The sequence below is a fragment of the Berghia stephanieae genome, chromosome 2 (genome assembly GCF_034508935.2).
Source record: "Berghia stephanieae isolate SIO BIC M18660-M18661 chromosome 2, UCSD_Bste_1.3, whole genome shotgun sequence".
Classification (NCBI taxonomy): Eukaryota; Metazoa; Mollusca; class Gastropoda; order Nudibranchia; family Aeolidiidae; genus Berghia; species Berghia stephanieae.
In genome coordinates, this window is record NC_088361.1 from 6,550,080 (window position 1) to 6,573,063 (window position 22,984).

The 22,984-nt window shown below is 37.3% G+C and overlaps 1 protein-coding gene across 30 annotated transcripts in view; it reads left to right on the top strand.

Moving 5' to 3' along the window:
- The window catches only part of LOC144964226 (uncharacterized), a 110,198-nt gene that overhangs the window by 34,488 nt on the left and 52,726 nt on the right, over positions 1-22,984 (top strand). The window contains exons 4-5 of one of the 30 annotated variants that reach the window (XR_013643775.1): positions 9,355-11,121; positions 15,138-15,940. The exons of 15 other annotated variants lie outside the window; for them this stretch is intronic. Coding sequence is in view for 13 of the 15 variants with exons in the window: in XM_078898240.1 (XP_078754366.1) it covers positions 9,355-9,764 (410 nt within the window). In the remaining 2 variants the exon portion in view is untranslated. Of the gene's footprint in view, positions 1-89; positions 7,700-9,354; positions 15,958-22,984 lie in introns of those variants that run through there. 14 more of the 30 variants (XR_013643781.1, XM_078898257.1, XM_078898240.1 and 11 more) reach the window with 14 other exon arrangements.

Below are 22,984 nucleotides of genomic sequence, written 5' to 3' on the forward strand. Positions count from 1 at the left end.
CACGTTTTTTCTTGCATTATAATTGATTTGAAAAATGACAGGATGAAATGACAAATTCGAAGAAGTCAGTGATTTCACTGTATTTACAGGGTTCACAAGGAATGGTGACGAACACAGTTGGCCTTCAAAACGACTTCGATGTCCAGTGAAAGGTTGCGATGTGATCACTTGTCGGATGAAGAGGCATTGGGAAGAGAAACATGTTGAAATTATTCGGTGTACCCACTGTGCCCACATCGCCAAACGCAAATCAAATTTGATACAACATATTATCGGGAAGCATAACGTAGTACAGCCCGAAGATGGCGTTGGGAAAATCATCTTCATAACCAATAGACAGTTTATTGATCCTTACCCACACACTCTAGCAAACGTTTTGAGTTCGCAGTCTTTGTACACACCGTTTTTTTAGTTCATACATATTTTTCCCCCTGACATCCTATTTATAAATTTTTGAATCGACCCTGCAGACCAACAAAGAATCCATCTCTTATCCAAGACTCTCATTAATGTTTCTGGTGTTTTCAATGTTTCTATTTAAATGCACAGCCATTTAGCATTAAAGCGACAAAGCACGCTTAGCCTTGTAACTTCATTACATCTCCAAAATAAAATTGATAAATTGCTCATTCTGCTTAGCAGTTTGCTCACAGATTACCATAAACATGCCTGGCGGGGTCACTTGCTGTGTCTTCTGTTCCCATTGACTTCCCATTTCCATGTTGCTCTCTTTTTAAAAAAAAAATATTTGATCTTGGGGTTGGGGGGGGGGGGGGTGAGAGAGATGATACTGCTTTCCCTTGTACGTTGTAATTATTTGAGTGTATCCTGTATGGCGGGATCATTTGCTTGTACCTAGATGGGACTTCTAGGTAATTCCAAAATAGGCACATCGGTGGATGCTTTTGGAATCTTCTGTTCCCTATTTGAACCAGTCGCCTTTGTCTTGCCTTTTTTGTTGGTGCTTTTAACTTCAGATCTACAGCGTTCCCTCTATCGGATCATCTTCCTTTTTACTGACACTGAAATGACCTAATGCGTTTCAAGCGCCGCGAAACCGCTAAAAACAATAAAAACAAAACCATATACATGTATATGATTTTAATCGAGAACTCACGACTGGACTTTCCTATTACCTGTTGTTAATTATCAATCAAACGGGAGATAAATCGAACTGGCTCATGAAATCTGTTATTTCTTAACCTGATAGTTTAAAAACCAAAAACGTATTTTTATGTGGTGCTGTTGGACAGTATATGTACTGGTTTGTCATCAGTGTACAAATACATACCTATAAAAAATTATTAAACGAATTTGACACAGCATATTATAATACTTAGTTTCTACTGCAACCAAGAAATACTTTCAAATATTTCCATTTTTCATCATTATTGAGCGACACTCTGGAATCTGTTTCATGATAGTCATTTCGAACCTGCGGCATTCACTTAATTCATTCTCGTCTTCCTCTCCTCCTGCTGCTCCTCCTCTCTAATCTACTTCTTTTCGCACACCACTCCCAAATGTATTATTATATGTGAGCCATGACAGAATTTTACTTTTAATTGAGAATCTGGAGTATGGAATTCGTAACAACTGAAGCGTAACAACTGAAGCGTTCATACTTCTTTACATTTCAGTGTTCCACCGTCATCTGAGATTTCCATGTGACTTTTGCACGAAACGGTTTTTTGACCAAAGAAGCCTCAGGGATCACCGAAACAGTATTCATCTAAAGTTTTCTCCTTTCTCTTGTCCTAAATGTGGAAAAGGATTTCCTTATAAGAGGAACCAGAAGAGACATGTCTTAAATTGTAAAGCTTTTTTCATCAAATCAGGTTATGAATGAAGTTGAAGATATTCAGAGGTAAAAAATAAAATGACTACAATTTTACAGCCGGACTTACATTTAAGAACAAAAATCGTTTGTGGAAGTATTTGATTAGTTCAATAAAGAAAAACAATCTGAAAAAGCCAGTACCTTTCTTTGAACCAACTGTAATGATGAACTCATATTACATAGTTTTTAATTTTAAAAAATACAGTGGGAATTCAGTAGTTATTCACTGTTTGGGATTAACAGTTACAGTCACCACTGACGACCATCTGACACAGACCAGTCAACACTTTTTATATAACTCCTCCGGAGGACTCGTACATACGTCCACCTGCAAAACACGACATTCCGTAAATTTGGCAGTGTTAAAAAGCTGGTAGTAATGTATATGGAGTAAATTTCCTTATGGTTTGCCCCCTGCCACCCCTCTCCCTCACGCAGAGCTACCGACTCCTGTTATTTCAAGGGATTTTTGTATAAAACCGTTATTTTTTACCTTCCTAATTTTGGTACCTAAGTGATATTTATATCTGTATTGTGACATTAATATCTGTATTGTGACCTGTTCTGGTGCCTTTTGTGTAGTTTATGACATAATTCTATTGCCTTTCAGTTCCAATACTTGTGGTCTTATAATTCGAAACACCAAGATGGATTCAATAGAATAAAAAAGAATATTTGTGTTTTTGTCTTTGGGAAAAGAAGTGTTGATTTCTTCCAAGTCTAATCCTGTTTTGACTGTTATGGGTTGGTGGCTCTACATACGTCGTCGTGATTCTATTTCTGTAATAGACATTAAAAAAAAATATTATGAAAGAAAAACTAATTTTATGACCGCTCGTTCTCAATTTTCCAGGCAATCAGATTGAAAATTACCGCTTTGGATTCGGGTCCTTCCATGGAAATGAAATGCTTTTTCTTTTTCGTCGTTTGGGGAACAAGTGAAGATCCGTTCAGATTTATTTATAAGCAATTTTCAGTTGGAAATATCCTGTCGGAATTTTTTTCTGTTTTTCGTCGTTTGGGGAACAAGTGAAGATCCGTTCAAATTTGTAAGCAATTTTTTGTTGGAAATATCCTGTCGGATTTTTTTTTTTCTGATACCTATTAACTTTTCTTCCTCTCATCGCCGTACAAATTTGCCCTGTTACTGTTACTTTGTTGTTTTTTAAATATGAAAAGGAATATATTTTTCGTATTACACACGTTCTTTCGTGTAGAATTCTAGTAAAATAAAGGTGTAAAATTGATGCGATGAAAATTCAATTTCAAAGAAGTCAGTGATTTCACTGTTTTTACAGGGTTCATGAGGAACTGCGATGAACACAGTGGGACTCCAAAACGACTTCGATGTCCAGTGAAAGGTTGTGATGTGATCACGTGTCGGATGAAGAGACATTGGGAAGAAAAACATGTTGAAGTTATTCAGTGTCTGAAATGTACCCTTTGTACCCATATTGCCAAACGGAAATCAAATTTGACTAAGCATATCCTCGGGCAGCATCATGTTTTACAACCCGAAGATGGCGTTGGGAAAATCATCTTCATTACCAATAGACAGTTTATTGATCCTTACCCATACACTCTTGAAGACGTTATGAAATCGCAGTATTTATAACAATGTACTGAATCAGGAGTGAAATGGTTTGAACTTAGGAACTATCGTGAATACATGCATATTGATGCTGTGAAGTAAACGTGTACTGTTGGGACATTCTATGAATGTAATTACAACTTGATTTGGCATAGTACATCTTGATAGTATCATCTAATGCAGCTGAAAGAGCAACGCCCTCATAGGAATCTGTTATATAATTTTGATTCTCTGAAAATAGAAGGGAAAAACGAGGAAATAACAAAGCTTTGATCTGAAACTTTATTAACTTTAAAGCATTTTTTAATTTTGGGACTCTTTTGTAGGACTTTTGTTTTTTTTTTGAGTCCGTGTATTTTTTGTTTTTGTTTTTGTTTTTTTGTTTTGTTTTGCTTTTGTTTGTGTGTGTTTTATTTTATGCAGCATTGGAGGTAGTCGTATGTGTGAAATGTACGAGAATCAGAGACTCTACTGTATTCACAGGGTATACAGAGAATGGTGAATTCAGCATGTCCTCAAAGCATCCTCAACTGCTTCGGTGTCCAGTGAAGAACTGTGGAGTGCTAACGTGTCGGATAAAGCGTCATTGGGAAGAAAGACACGTTGAGATTATAAAATGTTTGCATTGTGGCCTCTGTGATTATATCGCCAAGCGAAAATCAGACTTGATAAGGCACATCGCAACGAAGCATCATCTCTCACAACCGGAACATGGTGTTGGCAATATAATCTTCATCACCAACAGACAATACATTGATCCATATCCCTTCACCCTTGACGGGATTTTGGGATTGTCAAATGATTTATCATGAAAGAAGAATGTACAGCAATTTTTTTCTATGTAAGTGGGATCAAGAAACCTCATAGTGGCAGCGGGATATTTGTATCTAGACACAACATTTGGTACGTTGAATCCGAACTTTCGTTGTCTCCAGCTTAATTATGAAATTTCAAAGGAATTAACACAATGCCTTTGTCAAGAGGTTTTATTTCAATAAGACGTTTTCTAATGGTCCTTAGCAAGGCATCAGAGGCAATTACACTTTGTCATTCCGATATTATACGTGGATTGCGATTAGTTCTTAATTGTTGTGTGACAGTCCCCCCCCCCCCCCCCCCCCCATTCCTCTCTCTCTCTCTCTCTCTCTCTCTCTCTCTCTCTCTCTCTCTCTCTCTCTCTCTCTCTCTCTCTCTCTCTCTCTCTCTGTGTGTGTATCTATCTATCTTTCATTCTACCTCTGACATGCACCGCGCATAGATCCATGCAGAGTAATTTGCACTCCATATCGACATCAATGCTACTGATGATTCTCACCGACTATTGCCAGAATTAATAAATGATGCTCAAACCTACCACATTTCGTTTTATTATTTATTGTTGTTAATAGGTATTTTCGACTGATGGACAGGCCTGCTTTCACTAATGATGATGATAATAACAGCAGTTCTCTCTTGCTGTGTATACGCCTCTTTCATCGAACTTTTATAACATAAAAAGGGGGGCAGGAAACGCCTTTCAATCCATTTCAATATGTGTTAAATGGTTGTGGTTCTTAAATTGTTCTGTTAAAAACATATTGTTTTTAATTCCCTTTTTTTTCCGCACTAAGGGGTTTCTGATATCTCTTCCTTCACAGGAATGCCTGGGACATGTCCTGTTAATGGATGTACGGCCAGTGTGACTCATGTGAGCTTTAAGCGTCATTGGCGTGAAAAACATGAGCGAATGGCTGCCACATTTGCTTGTGCACTTTGCCGTTTTAAGAGCAAACGCCGTGCTGACTTAATCAAGCACATAGGTAGACGTCATGAATCTCACAGTCTCATGGAAGGTCTGGGGGAGGTGGAATTCACTCAAAATAAACAGTTCATCGATCCACATCCTTTGACTTTTAGTTCAGTGAAAATTAGTTGACTTTGAAAGCAAGTGACCTCTGCGAAATAAATCTTGATAGTATTCGGCCTAGCAGTAAATTTATTTCAGCATCAGGCATTTATTTTCTGTTTTTTATTATAGTTGGCTTTGTTGATCAATCGGATGGGTAGCTGCAGATATGAGCGATCATGTAGTTCTCCGATTATCCTTGTCCTTTGATTGCCTCATTTCTCTCTTTAGCAACATGGGATCTGCATGTCTGCTGTCTATCTCTGCTTAAAACCTTTCTCGCTATTAACTTTTTTGAATATATTGCGGAGGAATTTCAATCGTATTTCTCATATAGCTCTCAGGAGAGAGCGTCTTCTTATGCCTGCTCGATTCAGTACCATCGTTAGTTGGCTAGCCAGACCCGCCACTTATACATTTTTAGGCCACAATTAAGCAAAGTTTGGGAGGGGGGGGGGGTCTCGATTTGATTTGTATATTTAGATCAGACTTGTGAGTGAATTAGTGAAAATACGATAGATGAACGATACTTATTTTGAAGACTAAATTTATTTCGTTTACAGAGCTGGGAGTGTATTTGATTTTTGTATGTGTTGTAAATACCGTCAACTGGGGGAAACTTTGCCTCTATGATATATTGGTCCAATTAGAGTATATTTAGTTTTGTGGTAATTATTTCCTTTGATAAAAAGTCAAGTCATTAAAACAAGGAAAATAACTACATTACAGCTGAGATGACTCAAATTGCACAAAGTTACCCCTTAACGCGAAGTTACTCCAGTTAACGGGTACGTACAATTGCAATAGAAAATATTGTACACTGAAACTATTCTTGTTTTCCACAATCAAATTTTCATATTGCACACTTCAATTCGTATATAACGAATCTTTTCTCTGAAATCGTTCCAATTAAGCTGCGTTCGAATTAACTGATTCTATTGGAAGGACCTCATTGTTAGAACAATATTTTTGTGTAGTAACTGCAGCATTTGGTAATAGGCTTCAACAGTCGTGACGTCACATCCTTCCTAATGATCTGGGTGGGGATCCTGACCTCTCATAGCGGGCAGGGAGGTACATACTGCGTCTTCTATCCCCTTATATCTGTTTTCCAACATGCTTTCTGTCTTTGTCTTGGAATGGGATTACTTGGTTTTGTCCTGGCTCTGGCCGGAGTCCTAGCTGGGAGGGAAACAGTCAAATGCATAGTTATTGTTTTGGGAGATGATATTTTTTTCCTTGTAAATCATCTCTCTGTTATGTATTATTATTTTTATTTTGAATGTATAATGTAAGCATTTGAGTGTATTCCTCTTTGTTGGATTTTGTGCTTGTGCCTGGATGAGACTTGTAGGTGATTTCAAACTAAGTACATTGGTGGTATGCTCTTGGAATCTACATCTGATCCCTATTTGTTCTCAGTTCCCCTTTGTCTTACTTTTTCTTGGGTGCTTTAATTGTAATTCTAGAACTTTTTACTATCCCATTTTCTTCCTTTTTACTGGCGCTGATATAACCTGAATGTGTTGCAAGCGCCGTAAAACCCTTAAAAACAAAAACAAACAACCTTCCTAATGACGCATAGTAACTTAGTAACTGGTTCTAAACTATCGGAACAATGGCGGACGCCCTTATGAAATACTTCTCCGACGAGCATAAAAGTATCCAGAGGAGAAAAACATTAAAGAACTGATCATGTTTTGACTTTTATGCATTCTGATTACATGACATGTGAAAAAGTTCTAGCCAGGATGAAAAATAAAAAGAACCGATTTTCTTTGTTTAAAACCAAACTGCTCGTTGCCGGGCGGACGTGACATCAGACTATTGCATCCAATTGAAGCAAATGTAACAAAAGTGATACAGAGCTTCCTTTCTGTTGATTATCTAAAATTTTGCCTTTTTAAAATTATTCATAATTGGGTGGGGTCTTTATATCTATGCGATCAAGCTATATATATATTATACACACACATGTGGGACAGCTTGATCGCATAGAGTAGAGCTTACAATGTTTCTGTATAGAGTATGGATGCAATTCACATTGTCAATTTGATTGTTCAAAGTTATCCCGTTTTTTTTTTCATGTCCAAATCAGTTCGAAAGGAAACTTCAATGGTATAACATATCCTTTATGTGTTCACTGCATACCCTGATCCCTGATAGTTAATATTTACTTTTAAATTACGTACTTAAAACATGTATTTCAAAATTAATCTCAAAATCGTGCACTTGAAATTTCATATCATTTTTGAGCATGTTATTTATTAGAAGTCGGGTCAAAGGCAATCTCACTCAATATGTATATTTTATAGTATTGTTAATTGTTCTTTTTTTTCGATCCATAATGTATGATAATAATAAATTGATGCATTGAGCTGAATTTTATGTGATCTTTTACTGTGTTGGCCAGGTGTTTTATTCTTTACAAAGACGTTCTGAACAAATTGTCCTTGGGTGGAAATTGTGAACTTATTAGCTAATGGCAGGGGTCTCCTCCACATGTGGACAGAGGACTGCCAGTTAAATGACTTTTACATACTCTACTCCCATGTCACCGTTTTTTTCGTTTAGGTATACTAAGGGTATGTCTTAATGAAAAGGGCCAATATTTTGTCTAGTTTTCTTCCCTCTTCAATTGCCTCATTACACGTGGCGCTCTTTTTTTTTGGGGGGGGGGGGGGGGGGGTTCGGTTTGACTTATTTTTTTTTTTCTGTCGTGGAGTACGATTATTAAATCTTTTTCCGAACTCTAGCGAAGACCCATTGAGGTGTACGTGCCACTTTTAGTATAGCCCTCTTTCCCTGCAATTCCCCCCCCCCCCCCCCCCCCTTCCGGAAGAAAAAAACGTTATTTTCTCTCCTGTGCGGGGTCCTGACCTCCCATAGTGGGCAGGGAGGCACTTACTGTGCCTGGCTGGATGCCCTAGTTAAATGTATAGTTAGAGATTTGGGAGATGATATTTTTTTTGTCTTCTCAATTGTCTCTCTGTTATGCACTGTATTGTTCGTTTTACAAATATATGATTTGTAAATATTTGAGGGTCTGGGTGGGGTTCTTTCGGGCAAGGAGGTACATACTGTGACTTCTATCCCTCCATATTTGTTTTCCAATTTGCTTTCTGTCTTTGTCTTGTAATGAGATTACTTGGTTTTGTCCTGGCCCTGGCCGGATACACTGGCTGGGAGGGAACAGTCAAATGTATAGTTAGTTTTGGGAGATGATCTTTTTTCCCCTTGTAAATCATCTGTCTGTTATGCACTGTATTATTTTTCCGTTTACATATGTATGATTTGTAAACAATTGAGTGTGTTCCTCTTTGCGGGGACCTGTGCGTGTGTCTGGATGAGACATTGTGATCTCAAACTAAGTACACTGACTGATAGTGTGCTCTTTGAATCTATCTGTTCCCTATTTGAACCAATTCCCCTTTGTCTCCCTTATTTTTGGATTTCTTTAATTGTAATTCAAGGACTTTTTACTATCCCATTCTCTTCCTTTTTACCGGCGCTGATATGGCCTAAATGTGTTGCAAGCGCCGGAGAAACCCTTAAAAACAAACAAACAAAAATCAATCCGAAATAAAGTTTGTAGAATTTGAATATGATAACTGATCCCAATTGTAGTTTTTACTTGAAAAAATCAGCGGTTTTAACGTGGACAAACCACAAAATTAAAAGTGTTTCAGTAATAATGTCTGTTGGTGTGAGTAAAAATATAGAACAGTTTTATTTATTTATTTATTTTAAATTGTAGAAAATTATTAGATCTAAAGGTGTTCCTAGCGCCCCTTAAAACAAAACTAACAAACAACAAAAAAAAAAAAAATACAAAACAAACAAATATACATACTCGAGTGATACAATTGTAGCAAACAGTTGTCATTATGTTCAATGTATCACGCCTCTGGCTGTTCTCGTTTTGGAGTCATTCGGTTCACCGGTGTTGCCGAGATTACCACTAATTGGTAAGATAACAAAGTTACTTTGTGGATGTATTTTTGACAATCTTGAACATGCAAGCCTTCTTGTCTGCAGACGATGGCCACCAAGAGAAGGATATTGCTGCTCCTCTGTGGTACCCAGGAAGGAGTTGCCCTGTGCCTGGCTGCCATGCTGTGGTCCGATCCCAGATGCCGCGCCATTGGATGGAAAAACATCAACCCTTGATCGTAGTTCACCACTGCGCAATGTGCGATACTGTAACGAAACGACGATCCAAGCTTCTCTCTCATATCCGAATAAAGCATGGCTCCGTCAATGTGGAGGAAGGCATTGGTGCAATAGAAGAAGTGGTGAATAAGCAGTTTATTGATCCCACTCCACTCACTCTCAGTAGTATACGCGGGCGTCGGATGGATGCTTACTGGTTTAGAAACGGCAGCCATCAAGTACACTCGCTTCAGGCGGATTTGTCAATCATTGCTCTTGACCAATTTCCTACTTAATAAAGTGAACTCTTTTTTTCATATAGTGATGATTTGATATCGGTGTGTTTTATGTTAATATCATGAGATATGTACAATGAAAATTCACATATACCTCTGTCAGCTGCAAACTTAAAAAGTCAAGCCAATGTGTCGTCTTCAAAAATGCCGTGTTTCTCTCTACAGGACACCGAGAGATCTGGAGACCACATCAACGTTGTCCAGTCAGCAGTTGCTTTAACCGCTTCAGTAAAAGATCTGAATTTCGTCGTCACTGGAAGGAGCGCCACGAAAAAATTGTACCCAAGTATTGTTGTCCTCATTGTTCTTCTACATCGAAGAGACGTTCCAATCTAGCCAAGCATGTTCGTGTGCTCCACGGAGTTGAATTAGAGGATTCGGCGGGTAGCTACGTACTAACTACCAATGAGGATTTTATGGACCCTTATCCAATGACATGGGGCAAAGCAATTGGCTTAGAGTAACTTAAATAATACATACATTTTATGAAGACATATGAACAAGAATATCGACCCAATTGTAAATTGATTCTAGTTCAACATACGATTTGTGGAAAACAATAGAATGGGTATCAAATAAAAGTTTACTTAAAATCACGAAAACATTCATACGGTTTCCCTTCTACATAGAACACAACACGGTTTCCTCGAACTAATTTCACCCAACCACTACTGGTTAGGGTCTTGGTTTCTCCCTGTCCTGGTATTAGTTTTGCCCATATTCCCTTCTTATTAATGAGGGAAGTGGTCAGTTGTGAACGTGTGTTTGTGTTCATTTTATTTTTTCAGCTGTCAAATGTATAGTATTACTAGGTTTGCCTAAAAGTATTGACGCCTAGTGAATATCACCGATTGTGTTGAGCTCGCCAGTATAAACTATACATCAAAATGTGTTTAATTTATTCTTCTATTAGGTCACCAAATTTCCTTTAGCTGCTTTTTCTTGATTTCAATTTATCTTATTTGAAAGAACCTCTACTTCAACATGTCGGTCGAAGAAATCACACCAAAAATATGCAATAATTAGCGTGCTGTGACTGAGTTCTTTACTGCTAGCGATGTGCATCCGTAAACGTTCATAAATGGCTGAAACGTATTTATGGTGACTCCTGGGTATTCGAACAGTTCAAAGATGGATTATATGCGTCACAGGAACCAATGCTGTCTCCACCAACATTAATGAGCAGGCTTGCAGTGATCGTCCACAAAGTGTATCAACTGCAGCAAATCAACCAAAGAAATTGACGAACTTAATCCAGCTAATCGCTGGATAAAACAATCGGACAGTTCGCAAAGGCTTGGAATTTCCATAGGCAATAGACGGTTATATCGTCCGAGAAACTCTGGGTTACAGAAAGGTATGTGCCCGTTGGATATCGAGAATGCTCATTGAAACGCATGGTGACACTGAAAGAGGACGTTTTCTTGAAGTCGTAGAACACCCCTCTTACAATTCTGATTTAGCTCCCAAGTGACTTTTTCTTTTTCTTAAGACACACTTCGAAAGGGGCAACTTTTGGCAATGATGACTAGGTGTAGGCGGAGGTGACTCGATGATGTCGAAGTTTGCCACATTAATTTCTCGTCGACGCGATGCAATAACTGATGAATCGTTGGCGGCTCTGTGTGGATGGGAAAGTGACCATGTTGAAATTAAAGGTGATCGACGGAAAGGACATAAATTGGGCCTTGCTTTGATACCTTTGTTAATTAAAAAAATATTATCGTTTTGAAAACACAAGAGCCGCATCAAGATTGTTCAGTCTACCCTTGTAGTTTTAGTTTTAGGAGAGGATTTTTGTTCATTGTAAATCATCTCTGTGTTATGTATTGTTATATTATCTGTTTTGAATATGTTATGAAACATTTGACCGTATTCCTCTTGTTGTGATCCTGTGTTGGTGTCTGGATGAGACTTTTAGAATCTACATATGTTCCTTATTTGAACCAATCTAATCTACATATGTTCCTTATTTGAATCAATCTTACTTTTTCTTGGGTGCCTTTACTTCTAGTTCTAGATTTTTTAAAATTTTTTTGGGATTATTCCATTTTCTTCCTTCTTTCTGGCGTTGATTTGACCTAAATGTGCTATAAGTATAAGCGCATCAAAACCATTAAAAGCAAACAAAATACATCTTCTTCCTTTTTACTTGTGCTGAAATGACTTTTAAGTGAAAGTGTCACACGCACTGTAAACCCTTAATAACAAACAGTACCTCGCACACGATTTCCTCAACTGATTTCATCCAGCCACTGTAAACAACAACAACAACAACAAAAGGGGTTTTATGCCCAAGTTTTTTTTCGTTCGACCAATGGTGATTTAATGTGAGATTTTACTTGTGTATTGGGTGTATCGACAGTGGCAAAGGAGAATTGCAAGTGTGGGTATACATCATGATACACACCCAGCCACACGGTCACTCACATACGTCATCGCTGTTTTGCATAACCAATACCTCACGAGTAGTTCGAGGAAGCCATGGTCGACATACACACAAATATTTATTTGTGAGGTGATTTTTTTTCCCCACTTGGAAATTAATTGTCCCCCCCCCCCCCCCCTTTTTTTTTTTTTCATTAATGTCCATGTCAGACCTATGGTGACCATTGACCGGGGCGCGGAGCTAGAATGCTGCCGTGGTTTACTTGTGCGATTTATTTTTACCTTTTGTCTTCCTTTTTTTTTTTTTTTTTAGGCCCCAGTTAGCACTCTCTAGCTGTCCTTTTCTGTTTAGTGTCATCTTCCTTTTCCTCGAATGGGTCGTAAGCAATGTTGTACTACTATTATTCGCCGTTGAACTACTTATTATTCACCTATACTAAAATTAGCATCATTTGTCTTACCTTTGCATTTGACCGAGTTCCTGGCAGCCGAGTTTTACAGGCAAACAAATCTAGCAAATTATTCTTTGTGCAGTTTAACATTCTTGAAAAGCTAGTGATCCTATGATCTTGCACAATGCATTCGGTATCCCTGAAAGTAAAAGCGTCTTACTGAACCAACTGGCTATAAAAGTGGTTGAATAGTCTTTTTAGGGGGTGGGGCGAGTCAGTGCAAATTTAAAGATTTCTTGTACGATGAAGTCAGGCGATTGATGAATCAATGTTATTTCATATTTATTTCTAAAGAGTGTTTGTATTAAAACATATATATAAGGTATTCAATCTTCATATCCGCATATGAGTGAGACTTTGAGCCAACACCATATTGTCATTTAAATTTTTCTTCTCCAGAAATGACGGATAGTTCTGTTTTTACATGTTTTAGTCAGCTACCATCTGCAACGAAGAAGTACTACAATTGCCCTGTCCCCACCTGCGACGCAAAACATTATCCAGGGTTAGTCCGATCAGCGTTGAGACGTCATTGGAAAGAGAGACACGAAAGATTTGCTTCAATGTTCCAATGCAATAAATGTCCATTGGCATTTAAGCGTAAAGAAAATCTGTGTAGACACTATAAAGACGTACATCATATCTACGACGGAAACTTTTTGGGAGAAATCCAATGTGTTGTAAAGTTGAATTCAGAGTTCATTGATCCAAACCCATTTACGTTGGGACAGATATTATATACTTGAATTTGAATGATGTGTTTGTGTCAGAGCTTGTTTGCTGGCAGCTAGCTAGTCATTATTATTAATTATCTGTTATGGGACATTTAACTATTTAATAGGGTGAATTTTTAAAACGTCTATCTCGATGCTTCTCCGAACAAACCATCCAGCTTTGTTTCCCATCTACAGGAGGCGACCTGCACGTGAATGCCGGAGGATGCCCAGTGTCAAATTGTCTTGCAAAGTATTGCTGTGACCGTCATACTTTACGGAGCCACTGGATACAGAAGCACGAAAAATATATAGCCCGTGTCTATTGCAAGTTATGTCCAGGTCATGTGTCCTTTTCTCGGAGGTCAAATCTCTTGAGCCACTTACGGAAGAAGCATGGATGTCAAGATGTACACAGCGCAATTGGTAAAACGGAGTACACATTTAATGTCCATTTTGTGGATCCTGCCCCATGGACATTTGAAAAAGCAGTTCAGGCATTGCAAGCCCCATTCCTCTGATAAAGACAATCAAGTGTAGAACGCCAGTTGAACTTTGTAATATTATATTTCGTATGGTTGTTGTTGTTTCTAGATCTTTTCGATTTCTGATTATTTCATTGAGCGTGTATTTGGGAATTGCTCCAAACTTAATATAGTTGACATTACTGTATTAAGTAAATATTGATTATTCGCTGGAATGTAATTTGAAAGCTAGAATGAATTTGCTGAAAAAATATGTTGATCTACGCAGTGAACAAATAGATGCGAAAATTAAAGTGATGGATGATCTCCAACACTGGAATAAGAAACTGCATTCTTACCTTTTCTCAGTTTGTCCGGATCAGAATTAAACGTTTTTGAAGTTTTTAAGACAGCCTGGTTGGGGATGTCTTTTGTATGTTTTGCGTGTGTATGTTTTATATGCGTATCTTTATCTTTTTAATTACTATTATTGTTGTAAGAAAAGCAGGAGCTGTAAGTAAGCAGCGTTATCCCATTTTAATCACCAGGTAAATCCCACAGTTATGACCAATCACATGCTGTTTGGAAGCCAGGGCAAGGTTGTCCTGTACCAGGTTGTCAAGCCAAGCTGCTGCGATTCACTTCCCACCTTGTAGCTCATTGGAAAGAAAAACATCAGAAAATGGTCGGAAAATATTATTGTCCTGTGTGCCGACTTGCAACAAAGAGGAAATCATACTTGACCAAGCACTGTCTTCTACAACATAACGTAAAAATTCCACCTGATGAGAAAATGGTGCTTGAATTAAATGAACAGTTTCACGACCCCTATCCTATAACTCTTGGGATGATTACAGGACTACAGAATGAAGCCGCCTTTCCTTGTTATTAATTGACATTGGTTTTATACTGTATATCGAATTTCTAATTCTGTTAGTTGCCATTTTATGTGATCTGAGACGAGAAGTATGGGCTTCCAGTAGAGGTTAGATGTGATGTTTTTTGTCCACGTCTCTTTTAGTTTTGTTTTATACTGTTACTGTTACAGCTGTGGTCGACAAAATATTAACGCAGTTTGCTGAATTGTTATGTGCACGTTTTCACCTCTCCACAACCGTTCCTTCATTTTGGTCTCAATGTCTCCTATTACAATACATGCGATTCGTAGTTCAAATTAGAACGGTTTTCTTCATTTTCACAGGAATCATTCAGTCATATTTTGTTTTCACACGCAAATGTTTTGTTATTTTTGTAAGAAAGTATTTTATTTTTTAATGTGTGATGCCAGTCATAACAAGTGCACTCTTACAATTGGGCTCTTCATTGAGTGTGAAATCCGACCTTTCTTGTCTTCAGGTACTTCCCGTAGGCGTGGAAAGACCTTCAACAAATCTCGGGCACTGTGGCAGCCCGGTAAGCCATGTCCAGTATGCCTCAGTGTAATCAACCACAAGAGATACGACCGGCACTGGAATGAGCAACACGAGAGGATCGTCACCAAATATCCCTGCCCATTTTGCGAGTCGAAGTTTAAACGGCGTGAAAAACTGGTCAGGCATAGCATTACGAGGCATGGTCACACTATTCAGAGAGCCGACATGCTAGAAGTACAGGAGGTCAACTGTCAGTTCATCGACCCGTTTCCTTTGGATTTGGCGACGGTACTTGGTATTGTGTACAACTCTGACTGAGCAATAATGTACTTCGCGACTGCTCTTATTGTTCCTATGCGAAAGTATTCGTCAAAGTAAGGAAGGTGGGGAGGAGACGTTTACATTTAAAAAAAAAAAAAAAATGTCCTTAATTTAAAAACCGAAAATAATTAAATGGATGAATAAGAAAAGTAAACGAGAAATAGCGTCCTGAATCCTAGAAGTAGTGTCTTTATCATCTTTTCTTTCATATAGAGGGTAACTTATTTTAAATTCTTCTACCGTTATCTACTATCTATCTATCTATCTATTTATTTTATTTAATTATCTCACTCTTTCCCTCGCCTCTATTCCTGAAAATGCCTAGTCATGAATTAGAACATAATAATAATAATCCGACTGTGATACTATAATATTATATTTAGCTCTACGATGTTATGTTAATGGTTTGGTTTAGTCGAAGTACATTTAAAATGGTGATGCCTGCTTTCTTTTTTTTTTTTTGTTTTTTTTTTTTGGGGGGGGGGGTATCAAATAGTATAGCACTACTACTACTACTACTACTACTACTACTACTACTACTACTACTACTACTACTACTACTACTACTACTACTACTACTACTACTACTACTACTATTATTATTATTATTATTATTATTATTATTATTATTATTATTGCTGCTGCTACTATTAATGCTGCTGCTGTTACCAGACTACCATTAAGTGTAATACTCAGAATTCAAATCATGTTTTCATTAGAGCCCATCGCGTTCCTTAATGTGGGAAATTGATAATAATCTCAAGGGGTTTTATTTCTGTTCTTTTCATGTTAATGAATCGTTTAACATTATTTTTCACGTCATGAGTTGAATAGGAAACGGTAAAAAGCAAAGAGAGAGAGAGAGAGAGAGAGAGAGAGAGAGAGAGAGAGAGAGAGAGAGAGAGAGAGAGAGAGAGAGGGGGGGGGGGGTGCTAGCTTTAGAATGGCAATAATATTATATGTTTGATTAATTTCACCCAAGCCCTTGAGAGGAGATTACCCACTAATGGTAGGATAATATACGGTTCTTACACTCTTGATTTTGGAGTTCCGGACGTGTTCCCAACCACTGCACGATCTTGCAAATGCGCGTTGGGAACAAAGTTCGAATTCCAAAACGCAAGAGTGTAAGAAATCATTTATTCTACCCCTCAATCGATTCCTATTTCGGTCTTTGAATAAAAGATATCTTTGAAAACATTCAAATGAAACTTCTTTTTAAATAATCTGTTTTTAGTGGAAATTTACGCTTGCTAATCTGATGACACAAATTATTATTGTAAACATGATATTATTACGCGTTACTATTTAGGGAGAGGGGTGGAATAATATATTTGTTTCCATTTCTTATGAATGATTTCTCTTTTTTTTTTTACGACCGTTTTCTTATTTTGTGTCTTGCCCCTAATATACACTGAATTTATAATAAATGAAAATGTCTTGATTTATCCGAGTAACTAGATTGAACTAGATTATTGAAACAACTAGGTTTTGCCTTTTGATTATCGTTATCAAATATTTTGCCAATTTTTGTATTTATTCTTTTAAATATGAATCTGTTCCAAAAGGTCATTTTCCTAAAAATAAAACAATGGACGCGTTTTCAAAGTCGTCAACACTTTTTATACATTTTAGAAAGCTACAGTAGAATTACTTTAAACCGAAATTTTGGGGACCTTCTAAATCATTTCGGTTTAAAGACATTTTGGTTTAAAGCGAGCAAGTTCCCGTTTTGCGATGTTTTTCAAGTATAGTAACTATTTAAGAAATTTGCTCATTTAATCGTATCATGGGTTTCCCTTTAAAAGTAGTTGAATAAATGCCGTCTTCGTAACCATTACATTTTTTAAAATTATTATTATTTAATTTAATTTTTTTTTTTTTTTTTTGTGTTTTAAAAATATTTTTGGGGGTTTTTGTTTTCAATTCAAAATTGTTGAAAGAGTTGAGTTCGGGATGCAGTGTTTTTTACATATCAACTTTTTTTTCATCGACTTCACATAGTATTTTGATTTTAAACTCCAATGTGTAAGCACAGTGCTTTCTTTTAGTAAAATGTAAAGCTAAAATAAGATCGAAAGTTCTTGTGTGATAATTGATAATGAATGATAGCAGCTACTCAGAGGTGAAGTGAAATGGAAATGAAAAGGCGTGTCAATGCTAAGTTGTTTACTACTAGTACACATCTCTCTTTTGTTGAAAAGCCATTAGGTTCAAAGGCCTAATTACAAGAACCCCCCCCCCCCCCCCCTTCCTCACACATATATTCAATCAAAGTGGAAATGAAATGGCATGTCAAAGGTAAGTTGTCTTCCACCCCCCTCCTTATTGTCGTGTTGAAAATCCAGTCAGTCCCAAAGCATCAACACACGAGCGAGAACATCTCGCTTGCGTGATTCTACACCCCAACTCCCCCTCTTTCCTCATTTTTCGCCTGCCAGTCACCCGTTGTCTTCCTTTTCCAGTCTGCGATCGTGGTGCTGGCCAAACCCAAGTGCAGTGATTGAAGTGTTTGCCTATCCCCCACCCCTCACCCTCATCTTATACTTAGGCTCTTTGTTTTAATATCACCGGGCATTATTATGTGGGGCCACCTTCCCGAATTTTTGAAGAAAAATAGAGAGAGAAAAGGGGAAGGTGCTCTCAAGTTGTTTCGGTTTAAAGAAAGTCCTTCTTAGAAGTATTTCGGTTCATCGTAAGAATTAGGACAAAGATAATGAAGAAACTAGTACAATTTATTAAATTCTTTGCGGTTTAAGGTATTTTTCGGTTTAGCTTCTTTCGGTTTAAAGTAATTTTACTGTATTTCTACTTTGATTTTGGTGGCAGACCCTCAGTTTTTAATTATTTTTCATTAATTAACCCGTAAAACTGTTTTAAAATTAAATCTTTTCACTCCTAATGAAATGAAATGATGTGTTTGCCTTTTTATATCGAATACTAAGAAAATACATTTTTTTCCCATAGCCCCATATCAACTATTTTCTACTATCGGCATGTGCCTGTAATGATGGGATACAATCAGGACTGTACCGATTACGCAGTCTGGAGAACATATTTTTGTGTAAAGAATTTACCCTGGCATGTCCCAGGCTTTTTGACTAGTAATTTAAAAACAAGGAATAGACATTGTGAGTAGGCCTCTAGCTCTAAATCCGAGTTATTACGATATTACGCTTTAAGATGTCCCGTTTTATCTCTTAGAAATGTTGGTCGCTATGCTGTGTCAGTGTCACACAAGCGGACAAATTTCTACATTTAGGATATATGTCTATGCTCCCTTGCCAATGGGGCTTTTTAAATATCAAGAGTGTGAATTGAGTTTTGATTCTTTCTTTAAGATTTAACAAATATTGTTTTATTTGATCATAAGTCCCCATCAAAGCACACGATTTTGTTTTCGCTAATTTTCACTCAGCGGAAAACGAAAGTGTCAGGGATATTTACATTGCCGTTCGTAACAATAAAAAACAATTATTATGTCGTAAGATGTCAATTACTGAAATGTTTCATTTATTTGTCCCTAATGCATAAACGTTCTTGATCGATCACCGTTTTGTCAATGAACTGAAACATTCTATTTGTATACTGTATATGTTGAGATGTTACAAGTGCCAACAAATATGAATAAATAAATATTTACATTCAATTGATGTGTATTCTTTGTTGATATGGAGCAGAGTACTCGATGAAAAAAAACAAAAACAAACAACAAACAAACCCTTGCTATTTCCTAACTTCCTGTTTTTTACTCTTGTATCTTCTATCCCCCTATTAAATCTATTTTCCCTTCCATGTTGTTTAGTGCACTCGACCTGAAATAATATTTCTTGGTTGAACCCTAAGCAGAGAGCGATTGTTTGTATTCTCTCTCCCTCTCCCCTCCCTCTCTCTCTCTCTCTCTCTCTCTCTCTCTCTCTCTCTCTCTCTCTCTCTCTCTCTCTCTCCCCCTCCCCCCTTTGTGATTGTGTATGTATGGGGGGGGGGGGGGGGATATAATATATTGATATAATATGCATTTTAAAGCATTTTATAATATTATATAGTGGAACCTCGTTATACCGCCATGTTTGTGACCAAGACAACACTGTCGGTATAACGAATATGTTATAATGAACTCAATCAACTCAGTCCTGGGCCCAGAAATGTATGTAGCCTCTCTCAAATAATTTGGATTTTTATTTTATTTATTTATTCGTTTTGTTTTTTTTGGTACGGTACCATAAAATAAGGACATGCTTTTTTGTATTATAAATGAGTTGGGGGAAAGTGACAGGATTTGACTAGTCAATTGACGTGTCATATCTGTCTTGTGTTTATTATTGAATCAATGTTTTTGTCTTGTTGGCCTATTTTCGCGTGTTCACAATTAATACGCTTCAACAGTCGTAACGTCACTTCCCTCGTAATGACGTATGGTAACTTAGTAACTGGCTCTAAACTATCGGAACAATGGCGGACGCCCCAATGAAATATTTCTCCGACGAGCATAAAAGCGTATCCAGAGGAAAAAAACATAAATCTGATCATGTTTTGACTTTTACACATTCTGATCACAAGACATATGAAAACTTCTAGCCAGCATGAAGAATAAAAAGTACCGATTTTCTTTGTTTAGAACCACGATGGCCGCCGTTGCTGGGCGACGTGACAACAGACTAATTAATCCAATTCACAAACCATTTACAGCCCTGTCTTCTATTCTTCTTATTGTCCTTTCCGTGTTGTTTTGGTTTCGTCTAACCTTCCGTGGATTTTTGTTTGATAGGAAGATACATAGTTGTATGGGCTTGTCTTTTGTGAGATATGTTTTTTGGCCATGGGAATCACCACACCGCTGTCTGTAACGTTATTAAATCTTTAGTATATTATAACGGTTTTTTTAAACCATCTGATTGCCTCTCTTTGGAAAGAGTCTGTGTCAGTGGCAGTGTGGAACTTCAGACGTGCACCATGGACATAATATCTTGGGTGGGATCTTCTGACCTTCCATGATGGGCGGAAAGGTCACTTTTTTGCCGTGTCTTCTAACCCCCCCCCCCCCCCTTTCCCCCCTATCTGATTTCCTTTGGCAAGTTGCTTTCAAAATGCGTTATACAGTTGGTAACGGCTACTACAGGGGGGGGGGGGGTGTTGCATGTTTAGTATGCTGTTGAGAATTAAGATGTAGGTAGTCAAGAAGAGAGGAAAGCACACATAAAGGAGATGGGTGGGGTTGGCGAATTGCAGTTATTGCGTCTCCTATGGTCGTTTCTATATCTAGATATATACTTTTTGTAACATACTAACGAGAGAGAAAAAAGAGGCTCGTGAGAAGCGTGTGGCTGACCGATCATGTTGATACACACAGGCCTAATGCGTTAGGCGTACAGTGAGTGGTGTGCGACTTTTAAGCTATTAGGTAACAATGCCTAATGGGAAGTTCTATGTGAAGCAGGATTGGAATGGGTGGAAAGCAGAGGAAAGGACAATGGTATGATTTAACCATTGCGCCGCATTGTTCCAACTCGCCTTTAAGTAAGTGTTAGATGAGGCGAGAAATGGTGACGTTGCTGAAGGAGTTAAGGATGGAAAAACACAGTCACATCGTTTGATTCATTTACTCAGGGAGATAACTCATTATGTGTTGCATTTTTCCTCCTTCATTGTTCTCTCCCTTCACATACCGTGTATATATGGCTACAACGGTGATTTTGTGCTAGTTCCACTATTCCCGTTGTATCCGAGTTCCACTGTACTGCTACTACTACTACTACTACTACTACTACTACTACTACTACTACTACTACTACTACTGCTACTACTACTACTACTACTACTACTACTACTACTACTACTACTACTACTACTACTACTACTACTACTACTACTACTACTACTACTACTACTACTACTACGACACTACCATTTACCATCACAACCTATAGAGAGCGAGAAAAAACAAAAACAATTTCCGTTTTGCTGTTATTTTTTATATAAATATTTGAATCTTATTTCTAAAATCTAACCTGTCTGTTACTTCATCTGTTCCTTAATCACATTGTATTTGACACTTCTTTTAGTTTCAGATGTTCAAATAAAAATAAAAGAAAGGACGAAATTGTACTGTATGACTATTGTACATTCGAGTACGATCTCCTCGAACTCACCCGAATGTCCAGACTTTTTTCCTTATTCATTGTTATTTTATCATTCTATTCCTCTCTCGAATTTTTTAAACCTCGAATACAGTTTTATCGAACTAATTTCACCCAGCCAACGCAAAGGGAATTATATTATTATATGCTTTAGAGTGGGTTATATAAAACTTCTTCGTGTGTTTACATACCTGTATATCACTGCAAATAGAATTTTTTTTTATAATTCAAAAAAGTTTGAACTTGACAAAATATTGAAATTCATATCAGTTATTATGACGTAAATTTCATAAATGGAGCTAACCGGTGGTGTTGGAAATCGACACCTTTTCCTCAGTTTAAACCATGTAATCTATCACGAATTGTCGAGCAATATTTCAGTTTGCACTACAAGATTAAATGGACTCTTTATGAATATTTTCATCGATGACTAAATTCTGTCATTTTCATAAGCGTAGTGTCAGTAAAATACACGTAAAAAGCTTTTTAAGCACATTTTTTTTTTCTCTCATCTGGATTTGGGGCATGCCAAGCCCCCAAAACCGTAAATGCCTCGCTCCAAATCAGAACTTATATCCATGTATCCAAAGGAACTGTGGGGATTTGTATAGTGCATGCAGTCTCCACAATGTGATTTAATTTTTTTTTTTTTAAACAGACAAGGGGTTCAAAACCAATAGTAACATTCTGCTTACAGGATGAAAACGGCAGCCTATTTTGCTGTTATAATTTTTTATTAATAGACAACGGGTCCTAGTTTTACACCAGAGTTTGAGAAATTTTGAGTGCAGAACTTCTTTCTACCAGCGACTCAAAATTTCCGTCGTCCACAACGACTTTGACCTACACATGATGTGGATAAGGACGAGTTCGAAAATACAAACAAATTTAAAGGGTAGCTACATGTCTCAATACGTCTCCATAACCATTCCTATCTTATCTTTTGTGTCTAATTAATCTTCTTGTCACATGATAAAGGGGAAACCCGAAACGTTCACAACTATCAGTCTTTTAAAATAAACTGAAGCTGATATTCTACCACATTCAATGTCAAAAAAAAAAAATAAACAAATAACTTCATAATCCGGCACTTAATTGCGTTCTCGACGTGAATTAGACTAATTTTGGGTCGCTGATAACAAACATTTATTTTTTTAATTTTTTTTTTTTAAATTTAACAATTTTTTTGGAACGAATTTTAAATCCCGCCTGCGGCAACATCAAGGATACCGCAGTTATGTCACTCGGCCTAGATGATCCATCAGCTCGAATTCGAAGGCAGGAAAATATCAGGACCTTGGGCGGATATCCGTATGAGAAGATTGAAATTTTTCATTTACACGCTCAGTTTTCATGTTATCCCACAATTTGT